The sequence below is a fragment of the Oryctolagus cuniculus genome, chromosome 1 (genome assembly GCF_051225735.1).
Source record: "Oryctolagus cuniculus isolate XC-2025 breed Fujian yellow rabbit chromosome 1, ASM5122573v1, whole genome shotgun sequence".
NCBI lineage: Eukaryota > Metazoa > Chordata > Mammalia > Lagomorpha > Leporidae > Oryctolagus > Oryctolagus cuniculus.
This window is the reverse complement of record NC_142867.1, coordinates 115,824,984-115,845,743: the sequence shown is the minus strand read 5'-3', so window position 1 is coordinate 115,845,743 and position 20,760 is coordinate 115,824,984. Positions and strand designations below refer to the sequence as shown.

General features: G+C 49.3%; 1 protein-coding gene across 9 annotated transcripts in view; it reads right to left on the bottom strand.

Annotated features, from left to right (window-relative positions):
- GRAMD1B (GRAM domain containing 1B) overlaps window positions 1-9,308 on the bottom strand; it is a 274,580-nt gene extending 265,272 nt beyond the window's left edge. For 2 of the 9 annotated variants that reach the window (XM_089334918.1, XM_089334923.1), the window contains exon 1: window positions 8,396-8,802. Coding sequence is in view for 4 of the 9 variants with exons in the window: in XM_089334956.1 (XP_089191082.1) it covers window positions 8,396-8,421 (26 nt within the window). In the remaining 5 variants the exon portion in view is untranslated. Of the gene's footprint in view, window positions 1-8,395; window positions 8,803-9,121 lie in introns of those variants that run through there. The other 7 variants (XM_089334964.1, XM_089334968.1, XM_089334956.1 and 4 more) reach the window with 6 other exon arrangements.
- Between the last annotated feature and the right edge of the window lie 11,452 nt (window positions 9,309-20,760).

Genomic DNA, 20,760 nt, shown 5'->3' with positions numbered 1-20,760 from the left:
GAACACACTAAACCAAACTTTCAACGCCTTTATTGAATTCAGCTGTTGCTAAGAGAGATCAGGCTTCAGCTAAAAGAGCCAAAACCCAGCCCTCGTGTTACGCACTCGGGTCCATGCAGCATACAGATGTCTTGAGAATTATCATACTTCCAGAGAGAGAAAAGAAGTAGGTAAAATTATTTCTAAACCCATTTTTATAAGCCCTCTAGTTTCATCACCCTCTAAGAAAATAGTCCTGCCATTCCTTCTGACTTATTCCTGCTTTCTGACAAGCAAAAATACATTATTCAGCTTGGGTTGGTCTAACTGCTAAATAAAGCCCTCAGCACAGCCTTATTTACCTGGGTTTGTACTTTCTCAGACAAACAGCAGGGAGCTCATGCATGCAAAAGACCAGGCAGGACCAGAAATTAACATTCTCCATTGACTGTTGCCAACTGAGTTCAAATGGAAGGGATGGTCCCAGCCAAAATGAAGACAGACTCAAAAGACTGATTTATAGGTTTGAATCCTAAGGGACTTGCCTGAGCTCTCTTTTGGAAGTGGTAATCTCCCTCAAATTCTGCTGTAATTTCTTTGCCTTACACAAACTTAACCACTGTTCAAGCTGGAACAGGCTGTGGTGCAGGACTCACCTGGTCAGGATCACCTACAAGGAAAGGAGGGATATCACAGTCATATAGACCAGGTGTAATGCCAACTTTCAGTATTTTAATGACTTAAATGTCAAGACAACTTGCAGTGAATGACATGCCAAAACCTAAAAGAAAGACTAGTAGGTCTCAAGGAAACTGATAGAGTTTACTTTCCTGTTCTAAATTCCTTTAATGTGGTTTACATAGGTATCCCTATTTTAGGGAACCCCTTTGTGTGCCAACTGAAAGGTGGTGCTGATACACCCCCACCTGCAGAAGTAGAGAATTAGTGACAGATGATAAGAAAGACTATGAAAAAAATATGGCACTGAGAATTTAGGATGAAATCTGCATTGGTGTGGAAAATCATAGTATTTAAAAATAAAACATGGATTATAAGTTCTGGCTCTACCACTTACTGCCTGTCTGTTCTTGAGCCTACTGTGTCTATGTATCACTTTCAACAACTACAAAATGAGGATAATATTCATTGTGCATAAGAGTGACAACTCATGATACAAATGACATCTTGGTACAGGTTGAACATCTCTAGTATGAAAAATCCAAAATGCACCAAAATCCACATCATTTTGAGTGCTGATGTAATGCCACAAGTGGGAATTTCCACAACTGACCTCATGTGAAGAATTGCAGTCAAAAACACGGGTGCATTAAAAACACTGTTTAAAATTATCTCCAGGATAGGTGCACAAAATATGTATAAAACAAATGAAATTCCTGCTTAGACTTGGTTCTCATCCCCAATATATCTTATTCTGTACTCATATAAGAAAATATTCTGAAATCAAATTTTAAAAAATCTTAAATCCAGAAGATTTCTGATCTCAGGCATTTGGGAAAGGTATACTCAAACTGTAATAAAATAACAATAATGAAGAGTTCAGGAGTGCTTTTGTTCACTGATCACACCCATGAGAGGGCTAATTTTGTCACCCTCACCAAGAAAATGGACGCTTTTGGATACAAACTCTGTATAACCTCTCTACTCCCAAACAAGTTAAGGAACTCACCTTGCAAATTCTCACTGAACACAACTGAGCAAGAGACACAGGAGACTTCAAATTTGTTGGTACTAAAAGAAATCCTGACCTGGGTTTATCTTTTTCCCCTTTTTCCCGAGATGCATTAAAAAGGTTCTTTGACTTCAAAGCCATGCCAGACAAACTGCCTGAGCCAGATAGCCAAGAAGAAAGAATATGGAGAGAAAAGACACATGGATGTCTGATGAAAGTGGGGGAAGAAAATTGGCTTCCGCTTTCCCTGTAATGGACTGTCAATGCTTCATTTCCGCGGGTCTTTGAACACATATCCACATGGCTCATGTCAATGCTGTCGATCACTCCCCGTGTCAGAGACGAAGATACCTTTTTATAGTCACTGCAGGGAATATTCCCTGGCTACTCAGCCTGTTTAGTTCTGGAGGGAAAGATCCAGCTCTGTAAGGCTACCCCGCAGGAAGAAGAGTCCCTGGCTGAGTCCAGCTGTTCCATCCGTCGCCCCATCTGAAGTCAGAACTGATTGAGCAGCAGTTTCTGTCACTACCCAGTCTAGACACAGCACTCACCAAAACAGCATTCTAGAGGCTGGTAGCAAGGCAAGTATATAAACCCTACATGTAGCAGGAAAAATAACCCATAAACACTCTATGAAGCACAAACATGTGCAGGGTTGAAACAAGCCTTCTGAAGAGTCTTACATTTTTACATCTATCCAACCAACCTTGTCTGATTCATTGGTCCCTCTAACATGCACTGTTGCTTTTTCCCTCCAGAAGAATGGCTATGTGCAAAGCGGCATGCATTTAATTGCTACTAAGTCTCTCAGGATTTCAGGGTGTAAGTCTATGTCTAAACCAATAAACCACGATCCGCTCTGTGTTCTCACCAAGCACGAGATGTACAACTACCTCATTAGGCTTGCTGTCTAAACACTGTCACACCAGCAAAGTAGCCATCAACTTCCTTGATGAGGACAGAAAGTAAGGTAGGGGCTGGCACTGTGGCATAGCAGGTAAAGCCATTGCCTGCAGCACTGGCACCCCCATATGGGCACTGGTTCTAGTCCCAGCTGCTCCACTTCCGATCCAGCTCTCTGCTATGGCCTGGGAAAGCAGTAGAAGATGACTTAAGTGCTTGGGCCCCTGTACCCACATGGGAAACCCGAAAGAAGCTCCTGACTCCTGGCTTCAGCTAAGCACAGCTCTGGCCACTGCAGCCAGTTGGGAAGTGAACTAGTGGATGGAAGACCTCTCTCTCTATCTCTTTCTGCCTCTCCTTCTCTCTCTGTGTAACTCTGCCTTTCAAATATATAAATAAATCTTAAAAAAAAAAAAAAAGTAAGGTGAATGCCCGAACTCGAAGCAGGGTTTCCACTAAAGCCAAGTTCAGCCAAGGCAAGCCATTTTTTTTTCCTAACAATGAGATCTCCAAGGAGAACTGGACCAAGAAGACTCACAATAGCTGGAATCAAACCTTGTGCAAAAAAAAGTCTGAGAAGGGAAAGCTAAGCTCCGCCAGAATTGAGTTAACTGGAGTTGTGCCTGCCAACCAGGCCAGAGAACACGGTTCCTCTCTGGCGTTGGCCCACGCTCATCAACGCAGTGCTTCATAGGCGATTATCAAAGCCCAGGCTGTGTGCCTGCCACTCTCTCGAGGATGCCTTCTTATCTGATTAAACAGAATATTATGCTAAATGTTCAGCCACCCTGGCACTGGCTGTGTGGGTGTGCTGGATAAAATCTTCATGAAAACGCCATCCCGGGGTCATTTGTTTAATTTCAATTCTGCAAAAATGTAAAAATAGAACGAGCCGCCGTGAGGGGTTGAGCTTGACAGCTTCAATGAGAAGCCTCCAAAGCACACAAACCACACCGTTCCTCCGGCTCGCCTGCCTTCTCCGTCTACCAAAAAACAGGGAAGGGAGGAGACCTGGAAGCAAGATGCCGCCTCTACTTATCTTCTGCTCTTTGCCGCTCTGGCCTTTGCTTGCACGCACTCCGTTGCACCTTCCTCTCTTTCCATCTGTTTCCTCTCCCTCCTCCCACTTGGCTCCCGCGCTGTCTCTGTTGCCCCGCCCTCCCCTCCATCATTTTGCCAGTGCCATTTCTCTTTTTTTCTCCCTCCCAGGGACGATTCTGCTCCCATGTCTCCAGCGCCCTCACCTGGGCTAACAGCCTTCCCATCAGCAGGTGTGCAAGATCTCACAAACTTCCCCAAGAGTGGCTCTCCCCTCACTCCCACCCCTACCTGTACCCCCACCCCTTCCCCAGGTCCCTGACATGGACAAGGATAGAAAGAAGGGATTTCACAGACCAATTTGATCGCACAGAGATGATCGACCGGGCTGCCTTTCCCACACATCCTTATCCAGCTGAAGACGTTAAGTACTTACTGAGACCAGCAACTCCTGGTGAGCAGCAGGGGAAGGGGGCAGGCAGGTCTGGTTCTGCGTTTTGGACAAATCAGTTTTTATTGTCGTGAATTTTTACCAGCGAGTGTTAAAGTTGCACTCTCTAATCTTGACCCTTGAAGCCCACAGTCACCTCCACGTCACAATCTCAGCTCTGAAAGGGAACACTTCTTTTACCAGAGGCTCCGTAGCTACACAGAAAACCCACAGAGGTGCTGAGCAGAGAGATGCTGCCTGCTTCCTGCCTGCTGGGGTCTCAGGAAGGTCCCGCTATTTGACCTAGTTGCAAACCACAGGACTCGGGTTGTTAATATGACAGTAGTTTGGTTAAGTTGCTGCCTGTGGGGCCAGAGTCATGGCGAAGCAGGTTAAGCCGCTGCCTGACATTCAGGCATCCCGTATGAGCACCTGTTGTAGTCTTGGCTGCTCCCCTTGTGATCTCGCTCCCTGCTAACGCACCTGGGAGAGCAGCAGGAGATGGCTCACTTCTTTGGGTCCCTGCTACCCATGCAGGAGACCCAGCAGGAGTTCCAGCCTCCTGGCTTCAGCCTAGCCCAGCCCCAGCTGTAGTGGGCATTTGAGGACTGAACCAAGGGATGTAAGATCTCTCTCTCTCTCTCCTCTGTAACTCTGCCTTTCAAATAAATATTAAAAGAAATAAAAAAGATGCTGCCTTGGACCCCACATCACATATCAAAGCACCTAGGTTCAAATCCTGCCTCTGCTTCCAATTCCAGCTTCTGGCTAACGTGCACCCTGGGTGGCAGCAGGGTGTCAAGTACTTGGTTCCCTGCCACTTACATGGGACACCTGGGTTGAGCTCCCAGCTCCTGGTTTCAGCCTGGACCAGCCACAGCTGTTGTGGGTATTTGGGGAGTGAACCAGTAGACGGAAGATGTCTCTCTGTCTCTGAGTCTCTCAAATAAATAAAAGCAAGTAAATAAAACCATTTTTAAACACGGCTGATGAAATCAATGCAGCTGAGCTCGCCGACTATGCCTTGGATGCACCCCTGGCCTTGGTGCCCATGAACAACAGGACACGTCCTTGGTTCCATGCTGTGGAGCACTGGTGATGTTCTCTTTGAAGATAATGCTTCAGTGTTGTTTTGAGGAAACCCTCAGAGAAAAGGCCTAGATTCATCAATCTCAACTCATTCTAGAAAAGAACTTAAGTTTCTGTATTTATAGTTGACTTCCAGAACTATGCTTATGTCTACTGCCAGGTGTCTCCCCATCTAAAGAACCCTATTTTTTTTTTTTTTTTGACAGGCAGAGTGGACAGTGAGAGAGAGACAGAGAGAAAGGTCTTCCTTTGCCATTGGTTCACCCTCCAATGGCTGCTGCGACCAGCGTGCTGCGGGCGGCGCACCGCGCTGATCCGATGGCAGGAGCCAGGTGCTTCTCCTGGTCTCCCATGGGGTGCAGGGCCCAAGCACCTGGGCCATCCTCCACTGCACTCCCTGGCCACAGCAGAGAGCTGGCCTGGAAGAGGGGCAACCGGGACAGAATCCGGCGCCCCGACCGGGACTAGAACCCGGTGTGCTGGCGCCGCAAGGCGGAGGATTAGCCTAGTGAGCCGCGGCGCCAGCTTAAAGAACCCTATTTTCACACACCCCAGTGAGACTTCAGTAAATCAATGTGACCCTCATAAGAGCCTGTGCCTACTCGGGATACCATTTCCTAAAACACTTCTCTTTCCTCTCTCTCTTTGCTGTTTGCACACCTCCTGCCTTTTATAGGCAATGCTCATTCATTATGCAGATTACTCATTATGCAATGGTATTGCACATATCCCCCAAGCACACAGCAGAGCCAATATTGGGGCATGCTGCACAAGCACAAGCCTGAGCCTTAGATCCACCAAAATAAAGGGCATATGGAACCCTAGCAGCTAAAAGATGCATGCGGTGGTTCTGTTTTGCTGTATCAAATCAAGGAACTTATGCATCTATTAACATTCGAAGAATGGCTATATATAGGCAGAAAAAGAAATATGGTTCCTGAAGTATCAATCCACAGGTGCCAAAAGGAGAAAGGAAAGAAGGAAAAGATCCTGTGCAAGGTGAAGATTTACAAAAACCAAACCAAGAGGCAGGCACCCCCAAAGAGACAGGGACTCCTGAAGGGGTGGGGGAAGTGGGAAGAGGGACCATTTGTAGCAGAATTGAAAGTAGCAGCCCTAAGCCACCAAAAGCTTAGGCCACCTGTGCAGAGAGGGAGCAGAGCAGTGGGAACACCTCTGGAGTGCAGCTGCAGCCCTGAGGCTGGTGACTTCCGTTACAAGTCCCCCTGGTGCAGACGTGTGTGATGGCAGTCAGCAGCGAGCTAATCTGCAAAGACACCAAATGACTGCTATGGCCTGAAAGCAAAGGTTGGCAGGCAGTGGCCGGGACCAATGCCATCTCCTTATAAAGATGTGATTTCATTCAAGGAACATGACCCTTGAATACACCTGAATAAGCAGCCAAACAAGCAACTGGAGAAACTAAAACAGAGCCCAGTCTGGCGAGGTACTGATCACCTATAATGGCTTCTTCCCAGCACTAACACTCAAATCTCCAAAACCAAACAGCTTTTGCGTGTAGGCCGGAGAAACCAGAACTTCCACTTGTCCTTTGGAGACCCTGGATCTCCTGAGCACCAATGATGTCCAGCAGAGCTCTCCACTCAAACTGCAGTTTAAAGATGAGATCTTCTGAGCAAGTTACAAAATAAATAAGGCAAGGGAAGGGGCCTTAGGCAAGCAAGCAGTGGTGAACTCACCATAAACCATCACAGGCAGCTAGAAAGTTCTGAGAAGCAGTGAGGGTGACATGGATAGTGACATCCGGTATGAGCAAGAGACCCATCTTCAAGGAAGGAACAAAGGTGGGAGGCACAGCCAAACAAAGGGAGTGAACGTTCACCTCACCAAAAGAACAGGTTGCATTGCTCACTCAACAGCCCATGCCACGTGTTTCCATCGTGTCCTCTAACCTCCCAAATGCTACTAAGTGAAGACAGATTTAACACTAGAAAGTGCAAGTTCCTCTCTGACTACGCCTGGTCCACTGTTGAGCCTCTGAATCAGACAAGGGGCAAAGTGGGACCTTGGGGTAGGGGTTAGGGACTGAAACACATGCTTAACTTATTTCCAACACTCAGCTGCCCGAACCCCTAGAGGGAGGCCCAGCTGAGACGTGCCCCTCCAGAAAAGCCCCCGGGAGGGGGTGTGCCCATGTAGGCGACAGCAGAGGGGCCAGCTCAGCCCCCTACAGGAACTTCTTTGTCCTCACCCAGAGTGGTGGGAGTTTTACATCTGCTGCTGTCATGAAAACATTTCATTATTTTTTTACAAACCTTTTAAAAGATTATTATTTCCTTGGAAAAAACCCTAGGGATCTTCCAAGCATATGTGATCTGTACAGTCCTCCCACTCTGTCCCTCTCCAGTATGGGCCTGGGATGGAGATGTGTTTCACAACTGCTCCAGGTCCAGCAGAAATCATTGCGCCCGGAGGACGCAATCAACCATATGTTCTGTTTCCTGGGAGCACATGCACCCTGCTAAGGGACTTCTGGAAGACTGAGGTTTCCCCAGGCATGAGGTTGGCTGATGGCTGCAAACCACTGGTTTGAGATCTAACAACTTCATCCTAACGGCCACCCTTTCCCACCCCTTCCTCTACTGCGCAAGTGTAGCTCTGTGTCCACTGGAACGGAACCCCATGCACTCCTAGGTCCAAACCAAGAGGTCCTCCCATGGCCGAAGCTTTCACCTGCATTCTAGGAGGGAATTACAAACCGCAGAGCCTCTCCTGAGCCCCACTAGGTACCTTCAGATAAATCCCACCATGTGCACCCGCCAAATCTTAGACTTCTACCACGCAAGGGGAACACGTGTTAAGATGGGTAGGAGCAGCCAGGCAGGGTAATGGCAGCCGGTGCTCCAGCTTAAGACTTTCGCCAGAAAGGTGGAGTGAAGCAGACACAAGCTCCATGCCCTCAACCCTGCCTTCACCCCTTGTCCTGGGCACATCTCCAGTCCTGACTGAGGAAACAAGCCGGCTCAGCTGCCCCCTCCGGAAACACTCCCAGGAGGTAGCCTATCTCTGTGGTTTCCAGGGGACACCAACTCCTAGGTGTCCGCCACCTCAGCCAGCCACATCCATGTTAATAGCTTTACTGCGCCCTCTGCTAACTTTGCTCTTGCCCTGAGAAAATTCGGGTGAGAACAAACAGCACCCCACCCCCACCCCTTCAGGTTTCCACAGCTTCCAGTTTCACCAGGATCCCTCCTCATCACCCCGGCATCCAGGTGTGTCCCTCTCAGGACTCGGGAAGTTCTTACCTGGGTCTGCTGGGGGAGGCGCTCATTGGGCTCACGGGTCGCGGCGCGCCGAGGTCGGCGGTGTCCGGGGCGCACCAGCTGCTGGCTACTGCTCAGCACATCTCCCGCGAGCCTGGCTTTGCAAAGGGGGAGAGCTAGTCCCATCCGGCGGAGGGGAGGAGGAGCTCGCGCCCGGAGCGGCCGGGGTGGGGGGGCCGCAGCCGAGCTCTGGCACCAGTGCCGCGCCGGGCCAGGGCGCAGGGCGCGCGCGGAGCCGGGACGGCGTCGTGCGCCCCGCCGGGGCGGGGGCGGCGGGGCGGGAGGAAGCGGAACTCCCCCGGGCTCCTTGGGCTCCGACGCTCCAGGCTCCGGGGCTAGGCGCTACCGCAGCGCGTCCTCCTGGGCTGTGCACTGCCCCCTCCCCGTGCGGCTGCGTTCCTCGGTGTCGTCCCAGACTCTACCTCTGTGGTTTCCGCTCGCTCTAGCCTCCCGCTCGCCGGCCTCGGGCCCTCTCCCCCGCTCCCCGCCTCCGCCTCCCCTCCCCCTCGGGGTGAGCCCTCTCGCGCTGCCTGGATTCTCCCTGCCGGTGTGGCTCCTCCAACATTGAGCACTGCGGTGGAGTCGGGACACACACCAGGCCGTTCCTGTCAAAACCAGCAGCTCTATCAAATCTGACCAGCAACTTTAGTGCAGAAACCCACGCCAGAATCGCCACTGCCTTGCGGGCAGGGGGAGATAGTAGCCCACCTGGACTCCAGTTCACCAAGCTCTGGAAGACGGTGCAGGGAAAGGCAAGTGGCGGAGAGGAGCCCAAGGCCACAGGTGACCCGCGGGCTCTTGAGCGCCCGGTGGCTTCCAGGCTATGCAGTGTGGCTTCCAGGCTCAGCAAAATAGGACGGCACCGATGAGCCATGGGGTTCATTTTCTAGAAAAGAAAAGTGAAACTCAGGATCACACAGCTCTTCGAGGGGAAGTGGAGTCATCCCAAGGTCAGGGCATCCAAGTTCCCGCACCTGACAACGCGGTTATCTGGGGCTGGGTGTGCGGGGGTGGGCACAGGAGACGGAGTTGTCCGACTCTGAGCCAGGTGCACCAGTGTCTCTGGGGGTGGCCTGCACACTGATGGAGAAAATAGAACAGGCTGCCTGGCAGGTTAGCACTCTGCCCGCCCGCCCTTCCAGGAAGATGGTGAAGAAGGAAACAGGGAAGGGCCCTGTGCTGACTTGCTGGCCGCCTTTCCCAGGACTGCAGAGGGGGAGTGGACAGAGGCCCTTTGGCTGCAGTCTCCCAGAGGCCCAGCTAACAAGATCTGCTTTGTAACAGGCCCATTTCCCGCTTAGTTTCCACCTTCCTCTCCGGGCTTCCCGGCATTCTGACGACTTACGACACAGACATTTTCATATCACCCACAAAACAGAACAGTTGTCTCCATTTGCTTCTTACGCCTACACTAAAATACGACCTGGCGGTTTGGGCTTATAAATCAGAAGACTTTTCTTGCTGGAAGAATGCGGAGGGGCGTGGCAGCGTTAATTCCTCTCTTGCAGAAGATGTTATTATCGCCTGCAGAATCTTCTCCCTCACAGATACCCTCCCCGGGAGTGTTCCACTGGACTCCTCGGGGCCCAGCTCCCTCCTGCTGGGTGCTTCCTGTGCTTTGCTTGCTCTCACACACGATCTTTTGGAAAGTCATGGTACCTTCAGTGAAATCCTCTCCAGGGTGGTACAGGTGGTGGGTTAAGCTGCCACTTGCAGCACTGGCAGCCCATCCTGGCCGCTCCACTCCTTATTCAGCTCCCTGATAATGCACCTGAGAAAAAAGCAAAAGATGGCCCAAATATTTGAGTCCCTGCCACCCACGTGGGAGACCGGGAAGGAATTCCAGGTTCCTGGCTTTGGCCTGGCCCAACCCTACCTGTTGGAAGCATTTGGGGAGTGAATCAGCAGGTGGAAGATATCTCTCTCTTTCTCTCTCCCTCCCTCTCTCTGTAACTCTGCCTTTCAAATAAATAAATGAATATTAGGGAAAAAAATCCTCCCTGGAGTTGTACTGTAAACCAAAAAGAGTTGCTTTGGAAAAGGTGGCCTTTGAGAAGCAGGTTGCAGAGTAAGGGTTTGAACTTTGCAGGAAAAATGAGAACGTCTACCTATATAATCTGCCTTTCTCTTTTTTTTTTTTCTTGACAGGCAGAGTGGACAGTGAGAGAGAGAGACAGAGACAGAGAGAAAGGTCTTCCTTTTCCGTTGGTTCACCCCCCAATGGCCACTGCGGCCAGCTCACCGCACTGATCCGAAGCCAGGAGCCAGGTGCTTCTCCTGGTCTCTCATGCAGGTGCAGGGCCCAAGCACTTGGGCCATCCTCCACTGCCTTCCCGGGCCACAATAGAGAGCTGGACTGGAAGAGGAGCAACCGGGACAGCACCGGCACCCCAACCGGGACTAGAACCCAGGGTGCCGGTGCCGCAGGCAGAGGAATAGCCTAGTGAGCCAGGGCGCCGGCCCTCCAGGCCTTTTTATAGCTCAGTGACTTTATGACTATGGCCAGAACTATAGCACATGGCCAGCGCCGCGGCTCACTAGGCTAATCTTCTGCCTGCGGCACCGGCACCCCCGGTTCTAGTCCCAGTTGGGGGGCCGGTTCTGTCCTGGTTGCTCCTCTTCCAGTCCAGCTCTCTGCTGTGGCCCGGGAAGGCAATGGAGGATGGCCCAAGTGCTTGGGTCCTGCAACCGCATGGGAGACCAGGGGGAGGCACAATACTCCTGGTTTCGGATCGGCACAGTGTGCCAGCCTTAGCGGCCTTTTAGGGGGTGAACCAATGGAAGGAAGACCTTTCTCTCTCTCACTAACTTTGCCTGTCAAAAAAAAAAAAAAAAAAACTATAGCACATGATGAAAGATTTAAACACTTGGGTAATGCATGCTCGGATTCTGGGAATTTAAAGTTAAAACATCCCAGATATGTTAGTTCCAACCCGTTCATCACCAGTGGAAGTGTGATTCTGAGCAAGTTACTTAACTTTCCTAATCCTCATGGGGTTGCAAGGTTAAAATGATATCTATAAAGTATCTGGCACATAGTAAATGGCATGTATATGTGTGTGTTATTTGCCTTCCTGCTCTTTCTAAGCTGCTCAAAATTTACTTCTGCCTGGAAGCTTTCCCACTACACCTCAGTCACTTGATCCCATTCATCCTTTACTTAAGATCCTGTTATACCAGTTTGCTTCATTTATGTGGATTTATACCTTTTCCACATTCCCTCCTTTATTTGACAAAAATTTATTAAACACTTATTATGTACTGAGAGACACTATACCCTAACACACATGTATTTTTCTTGAAATCTAGTTTTAAATTCCCAGAATCTAGGCAGGTGTTTTCCAGGGGTTTTCAACCTTTCATTATCTCTTTCAGATGTTGCCATCGTCATAGATTCATTGAGCTAAAAGGAGGCCAGGAGATTACATCGGTCAGCCTTCTCGTTTTGCAGCCCAGAGAGGATAGTTGACCTATACGCGTGAATAAAGCTGGGGTGGTGCTAGTGTCTTGCCTCCTTAGCCAGTGTTCTTTGAACTATGCGAATGTTTCTTGACATCTGCTCCACGCAACCCTAGTTCCCTGCAGTATTAAGAGATGGCGTTCCAACAAAGGGTTTTATGGTCAGATGTATTTGGAACATAATGAGTTCAGGACAGTAAACCACACATGTTTCATTTTGGGTTTTTTGTTTGTTTCCTTGCTTTTTATTGCAAGACTGTTTGGAACCTTTATTATGTTTATGAGCGTTGTGATTTTGCCAAGAGAGGCATCTACCATGCCTCAGTTGTGAAACGCATTCACTCAGGAGATCCTTTCTCACAGAGCACTTTAGGAAACTACTGATCTGAGACACAAATTTAGGGACAACTACGCTGCACCCTGGAAATTCAACCAAACAGTGTGACTTCTCAGTTTGCATGACGTCCAGAGAGGAGACTAGAGCTGCCGCATCTTCAGCTCTGGGGCAGTCCTGCTTCCAGGTCTAGGAAATCGTCCAGCAGATGCATCCTCAGATCAAAGGGGAACAGGTCACCTGGATCTTCCCCAAGTTCCTCGCTTGGCAAGAACAGGCAAGAGGTGGCTTCATTCTAAGACCCCTGATGGACAAACTCATACTGGCTGTGGATGGATAGCTTTTCCTTCCCTTCCCTGCATTGGTCCAGGGCACATTTTCAAACTGCTTGGGCTGTAATGGTTAATACCCACCCTCCTTTTTTTTTTTTTTTTTTTTGTAGGGCATGCCTTTCTATGTGCTAATCTCCTCTCTGTTTCTCACTAAATGTAGGTTATGGGACAAGTTGTTTAATCTGTTAAGACTCGGTTCTCTCATTTGTAAACTCAGCATAATAACACTCACTAAAAATATTATTGTATTCAAACCCCTGGCACAGGGTAAGCACCCAAACTCTAGTGATATTACAAAGATTGATAATAGTAGCTGTAGTAGGATCATCAGAGCACATAGATGCTAACATGTAGCCTGATGATACAGCAGTTTTACTGAACCCACAAGCTCAGAGGACCCTGCCTCTCCCTCTCTCCCTATGCAGTGTTAAGCTGTTACAGACATACCAACAACTGCTGCCTTCCCCCCAGAGCTGGGAGAAAATGAATAATAGGTACTTTTGAGCACACTCAGAAATGAGCAAAAAGAACATTGATCACTTATGTAAATAAAAATCTTCCTGGGGCCAGCTCTCTGGCGTGGTAGGCTAAGCCTCTGCCTATGGTGCTGGCATCCCATACGGCACTGTTTCATGTCCTGGGCACTTCTCTTCAGATTCAGCCCTCCACTATGCCCTGGGAAGGTACCAGCGTGGGAGACCTGGCGGAAACTCCTGGCTCCTGGCTTCAGATTGGCTCAGCTCTGGCCATTGTGACCATTTGGATGGAAGCCCTTTCTCTCTGTCTCACCTTCTATGTCTGTAACTCTACCTCTCAAATAAATAAATAATCTCCCTTTAACTGAGCAGATACTGAGTAGCAAGGGCTGTTCCAGGTGATTTCTATTAACTATCTCTATCTATCTATCTATCTATCTATCTATCTATATATCTATCATCTATCTATTTGAAGAAAGAAGTATTCACATCCTCATTTTGAAAATTAAAAAAAAAAGCTAAGGTTCAGGAGGCTTTTGGAAAGGACAAAATAAAGAACTACCAGCTCCCCATAGCCACTTCGATCCAAGGCTGGTGTAGGCAATCTGTGGGCTACACCATGCTTTATGGGCCAGCATGGTGTCTGGGAACCTTTCTCTCTTTATGGGGGCAATTCTGGAGCAGATGTTAATTAATGCCCAATTAAGTAAGAAATGCAGCCATTTCTTCTTCTTCTTCTTCTTCTTCTTCTTCTTCTTCTTCTTCTTCTTCTTCTTCTTCTTCTTCTTCTTCTTCTCCTCCTCCTCCTCCTCCTCCTCCTCCTCCTCCTCCTCCTCCTCCTCCTCCTCCTCCTCTTCCTTGTCACTCGTCTCCTCCAAGGTCCTACTCGCTGGGCCCCTTGCCTGTTCAGCCTAGAACGTGTGAAAGTCCCAGGACTCCCTGAGCCCACCAGAAGAGAAACATGATGTCACCAATTAGAGGAGACAGTTTGTATAAACAGAGAAATAAAGACATCATTTTCTTCCTCCCACTAGAAAGAACCCAGGAATGTGGACTCAGGACAGGGAGTGAATGTCTCCCCTTTCCCTGTAACATCTTAAATTTCCTCTTGGACTCTTCCACACGACCTTGTCTTTCATCCCCAGCAAGGAAGCCACATCTGGGGTGAAGCTATGACTCCTTCCAAACCACGTGTGTGAGATTAATGGTGGCTCGTTCTGTCTGGCCCCTTCTCAGTGGGGCCGAGTCAAAGCACCAGGTGCCCTGGGGTGGCAGCCTTAGGACAAGAAAGGGGCTGACTTTACCCCTTCTGGAAGGTCAACCATGGCTGACCCCAATCCTGGACACAAAACACAACCAGGCTATTTTTATTAAGGGGATTTGGAGAAAAACCAAGCTAATAAGAGAGAAGAAGCAAGGGGGAAGAAGACAGCAAAGCTTCATTATTTCCCTGGGCAAAATATAACAAGAAGCTTCTGGAAGAAAAATGATACCTGTGCAGCTGAGATGGGACATAGGACAAAAACACCCAAAGGTCCATATTAGCCTGTCAGAGGATTCCACTGGGTCTCTCTCCATCAGAAATATCTGTTATGTATATGTGTGGATATGTATGTACGTATCAAGGGGTTAGGGTTGGGTAAAATACCAGCATTTCTTAGCAACTACCACGACACATCAGCTACTGTACTGAGTGCTGTCAACACAAGAACTCCTGCAATAATCCTGTGAGGTTAATTATCCCTGCTTTGTAGACAGGAGTGTGGAGTCTTAACCAAGGTTGAATGACTGGCCCAAAGCCACAAAGATATGAAGTGCAGGATGTAAGATTGTAATCCTTTATCTGTGACAGATAATAATCCCAACTCTCTTACAGTCAAATACAGCATTTCAAACACCCGTGTGTTGTACAGCAGATAATCTTTTGGAATAGAGTAGATGCCTCTCCCAGTTTGTGCATCAAGAAACTGAGCTCAGAAAGGAGAGGTAACTTCACCAAGATCAAACAGGCAGACGACGAGAACTGGGTTTTGAACGGAGGGCTTCTGCCACCCCATGACTCCAGCACACTCATCATTTCCCAGACTTCGAGAGCCGTATGCCCTCAAGAATCAGCGAACACGTCACTCCTTAGAGAACAGCCCTGATAAATCCCCAAGGCCAACCCCGTCATCAAAAAGGTCAAACGCTGGGGGAGAAGCCGCAGAACAGCCGGAGAAGTCCCTGGGATTTCCAGCCACTGGACAAGGGTTTTCAGAAGCTCGGCTCTCTCTGCCTGTGTCTCTCACAGACCTTCAGAGCAGAAGTTCAGCGTCTGTGCGCGTGGAGAAAATTAGTAACAACATCCTTGTTCTAACAGTAAACACTTGTAATCGCGCACACACATTCCAGGCGCTGTTAGAAGTGCTTCCCATTGTTCATTTACTCCTGAGTCAGCCTATGTAGAAGGCACTCTTACATCACTATTCCGTACATGAGGAAGTGAAGCACAGAGAGGTGAGGTGATGTGTCCAGGGTGACACAGCCAGAGAAGGCACAGCTGGGATTTCTACCCAGGGAGCCAGATGCCAGCGTCCAAGGGCAAAAGGGCTCCTGAGGCCAGCACCTGGGTCTGAGAGGAGAATGCTTTGGGACCATCATCCTCCTCCCCCAAGATGGCCTTTGCCCGGGACACTCGACTAATTCCCTCTCCCTGCCAGTGTCACCAGCTGCCCCTTGTCAGCCTGGCACAAAGGGAGCCCAGATTGGCTGGGGGAGGGGCGGCAGAGCCTTGCCAAGCAGGGAACTTCTCATCCCCTCCCCCTTCTGCAGGGAGTGCCCATCTGGCCTGTAGCAGCAGTTTGTTTGTGCTTCGAAAAGCCTGCTTTCAAGGGAAGGCAATGGGATTCAGTCCCCTAGGGCATGTCTGTTAATCCAATCAGGGACGTTTTCCCTGACGGTGGGCGTCAGCTCTGCCAGGAGCCCAGCCAGAGAGGAAGGGGGCAGGGATTTCAGGGTGATTTCTGTCCTCCTCTTTCCCTCAGTGAGTGTTGGGACCCACTGTGGATGAAACAGAGACAGAGGAATATGGGCCGGTATGGGAGAAAAGTGGCAGCTTGGAGTGGCGGGTAATGCGAGCCCAGAGCTCAGAGGCCCAAGCTCCTGTGCCAAGTTCACTGGGAACAAGAGAATATGACTTCCCTTACCTAGGCCTTGATTTTCTCCTCCATAAAATGGGAGATTTGGATGAGATGGACCCCGTGAGGTCCCTTCCATATTGTGTGAATGCAGCCACCTCTCCCAGGAGGGAATGGGGGAAGAGCCTGACGTGGCTCTGTGTGCCCTCTGCCCCTCCTGCGGGACATCTCATGACTCCGATATGCAGAACTCCCATTCTCCAGGCCAGCACCCATTGACACCGTGTGTGCAGGCTGCTGGCCCTGGAGGGGTGACTCTAGCGCTCCCACTTTTCTCAAAGCAGCTCTCTGGATACTAAGAGGTGGCATGTCTCAGGCTTATGGATGCTTTCCACTGAGCTTCACTTGCTGCAAATCTTAGGGTTGAGTCTTTTTTGCTTTCTAACTTTGCCTCCTTTTTTGGCCCTTATGAGAAAAATCAATCCAAAGAAAACTTACTGGGTGCCAGGCAATCAGCTAGTCAAAAATATGACTAATAAGCTTTACAGCATGATGGGTCTCGCAGAGAAAAATCCACTGGACCCCACAAGCTAGTCAGGCTCCAGCCATGAGGGGCAGTGGCTACTGAGAAAAGCAGTGGGCTCTTCCTGGCTCTAATTTCCCCCAGCCTAAAAGAAATAAGACGAGGCTGAAAAGAAACCAGGTCAGATCGCACAAGGAGAAAGTAGCACCAGCAAGCCAATATGGTATTGCGGGTTGTACCTTATAAATCTTGGGGAAGAGTGCTGATTCTTGATTAGTGGTTTTGTACTGTACTAAGTATAGCACCAGATGCCAACAAGCCATCCACGAAAACTGAGTAGTGACGGCTGACGATGAAATGCTCATTCCCTGCCACCAGATCCTCCCCTTCATGTTGGCAGCCATCAGAACAGGAGATCAGCAGCAGGACATTCCAAACAAGGGTCTCAGACTCCGAAGTTAAGTCTGCTGCCATGGAAATGGCCTGTGTTTGGGGACTGACCCAGCAGCAGATAATGCAAAAGAGCCCATCTAGGCAGATGGCACATGACATCTGGAGAGGATGGTGACAGGCGCTAGGCAGTGGTCCAAGTGGGAGGTCCCCAGACGGGAGACGCTCTGGAGGCAGTTGACAATGGCACAGGCAATGTGGGGATATGCAGTTGGCCACAGGGAGCTCTGAACAGGAGTCTGACCTCTGGCTCCCACTCCTGAAAGGACTCGTGAGACTCGACAGGGCTTCTGTCCCAGAGGAGCTGTGTGTGGAACAGGCTATGAAGTCAGAACTATTTACAGCTGAGAAGGCAGAGGACCATGGTCATTCCACCAGCGTGCCGCGGAGCTGGGATACAAACCCAAGGAGCCAGAGTCCAGATCCTGGGTACCTCATGCTTTACTTCCTCCTGGACCTAGACCTGCATGTTTGGGCAGTTAAGGGAGCTAAAGGGAACCCGAGGGGTTATTACAGAGTCAACCCCAGAAAATGTTCACCAACCCACCATCAACTACCATGGGAAGAGCCTCTTCTGTGGGTCCTAAAAGGAGATACTACAGACAGGGAAGGCACACCGTATGAACCAGAAAAGCAAACTCCCATGAAGAGCCCCTAAGGAGAGCCCCAGTCACTCCAAAGCAGCTCAAGTGCCCAGGCCCCGACAGTTCCACTGCAGAGCACTGACGTAACACACCCAGTGCCGTCCCAGACCCACAATCTGCAATCCTGAGGAATCGTGGGGAAGGGAAGGAAAGCAGAATTTGGAGAACCTTTAGCAAAGCAGCAGGATAGATGATTAAATGCATTACTTAACTCTACCAAAGGAGAACCCACCTGGAATCCCTGGGAGCCAGCCATGCCAACATGGATCAACTTACTGTTTGGACATACTTCCTGTGGAAATCAAAATACACTTATAAGCCAGCGCCACAGCTCACTAGGCTAATTCTCCGCCTTGCGGCGCCAGAACACCGGGTTCTAGTCCCGGTCGGGGCGCCGGATTCTGTCCCGGTTGCCCCTCTTCCAGGCCAGCTCTCTGCTATGGCCTGGGAGTGCAGTGGAGGATGGCCCAAGTGCTTGGGCCCTGCACCCCATATGGGAGACCAGGAGAAGTACCTGGCTCCTGCCATGGGATCAGCGCGGTGTGCAGGCCGCAGCGCGCAGGCCATGGCAGCCATTGGAGGGTGAACCAATGGCAAAGGAAGACCTTTCTCTCTGTCTTCTCTCTCACTGTCCACTCTGCCTGTCAAAAAAAAAAAAAAAAAAAAAAAAAAAAAACCACTTATAAAGTCCTTGTGTGCATCTCTCATTCATTCAACAAACGTTAGTGAAAAGTGTGCAATGTGGAATACATTAGTTCACAAAACAATTTAAAATGTTTTCTCTCAATCTATTGAGAAGAATCAGAAAATATGTAATCAAACAATATTTCAGATGAGGGTAAGTGCTAGGAAAAAAAAACCAAAGCGTAGCAATGGGCCAGAGAATGATTGTGAGTGAGGGGCTTCTTGAGCCAAGTTGGCAGGGAAGCTTCCAAAGGCATTTGAGCCAAGACCAGGGTAGAGAGAAGGAGCCAAGCCAAGGGGAAAATTGTTCCAGGAAAAGGAAATAGTAAGTACCAAATTCAAAATAGTTGGGCAAGTATGGCAAGTGCTTTGGTTTGAATATGGTTTGCCCCCTCTGAAATTCTTGTCAAAATTTGATTGCCATTTTGGTGGTCTTGGGAGGTGGGCCCTAGTGGGAGATTTTGGGTCATGGGAGTACAGCCTCCGTGAAGGAATGAATGCCTTTGTTGCTTGAATAAGTTCTTGCTCTCCCTAGTCTGGATTAGTTGCTCAAGATTGGGTTGTGCTAAAGGGAGTGTGGCATCAAGGTTCTCCTAACCTGTGTGTACAAACGCTGTTGCAGGGGGGATTGCAGCATCCAGCGAGCATTTATGGGTCTCTGGCCTGCTTCACCGTGCTCATAGTCTAAATGGGTTTTGAATCATTCAATGGTTTCTAAGCTATAAATTTGGTTGGTATATTAGCCTGCCTTTTGTTACTGTAGCGAAATACCTGAGGATGAGAATTTATGAACAAAAGGTCTACTTAGCTCACAGCTTCAGAGATTCAAGGCATGGCAGTGGCATCATGGTAGATGGATAGCATCATAATGCTGGGACCGCGTGTGGGAACAAGAGAGCTCATTACAAGATGGAAAACCAGAGAGCTGGGTGACGCCCGGCATGCTTTTCTTTTAACAGTTACCCTCTGTGAGAATGAGGGATCTCAAAATAACTACCACAATCCATTATTTATTTATTTATTTATTTATTTTTAAGATTTATTTATTTATTTGAAAGTCAGAGTTACACAGAGAGAGGAGAGGGGGAGAGAGATACAGAGAAAGAGAGAGAGAGGTCTTCCATCTGATGGTTCACTCCCCAATTGGCTGCAATGGCAGGGACTGCGCTGATCTGAAGCCAAGAGCCAGGAGCTTCCTCCGGGTCTCCCACGTGGGTGCAGGGGTCCAAGGACTTGGGCCACCTTCCACTGCTTTCCAGGCCACAGCAGAGAGCTGAATAGGAAGTGGAGCAGCTGGATCTCGAACCGGTGCCCATATGGGATGCCATCGCTTCAGGCCAGGGTGTTAACCCACTGAGCCACAGCGCTGGCCCCCACAATCCATTTTCATGGCATGCCACCAGTGACCCTCTTCTTTATATCATCACACTGGGGCCCAAGCTCCTGACAAATAACTCTTAGGGACTCACTCAAACCATAGAAGCTGACTGGTGCCTTCCTAGACCCTGTACCTTTCTCACACAAGATTTTTTTTATACAACTAAAGTGTAGCATTAACTAAGCAAAGAACATTCGGCTAGGTTCCCTAAGAGTAGAACCTGTCACTGTGGTGGGAAAAGGGGGACTTCCCAGCGGATTCTGGGGGCTTTTCTTTTCTTTTTTTCTAAAAGATTTATTTTATTTATTTGAAAGAGTTACAGAAAGAGGTAGAGACAGAGAGGTCTTCCATCCTCTGGTTCACTCCCCAGATGGCTGCAACGGCCGGAGCTGCACTGATCCGAAGCCAGGAGCCAGGAGCTTCCTCCGGGTCTCTCACGTGGGTGCAGGGGCCCAAGGACTTGGGCCATATTCTTCTGCTATCCCAGGCCAGACCAGAGAGCTGGATCGAAATAGGAGCAGCTGGAACTAGAACTGGTGCCCATATGGGATGCAGGCACTTCAGGCCAGGGCTTTAACCCGCCACGCCACAGCATCGGCCCCAGGGGCTTCTTTGCATTTTCAATATGCCTGTGAAACAGAGCTAGAACTGGGAAGGAAACTTTTTGTGAAATCTAAAGATTATAGAAGTAACCCTGCTAAGGCCAAGGGACTGATTTCTAATTTCATCAAAGGACAAATTACTGAGTCTCCAGTAGGAACCAATTTCTCTTGCTGAGGATGTGACACACTTTACACGCCCTGAAGGAGCCGTTTACTCTGGAGACTGAGAGTCGTGCAGGATAATAATCCCAGCAGACAAATGGGAGGAGACAGCCATGATAAATATCCCTGCTGAAGGAACACAAAGGCAGTCCAAGCGTGGGGCCTCTCTGGGGCAGCAGCCGCTTAA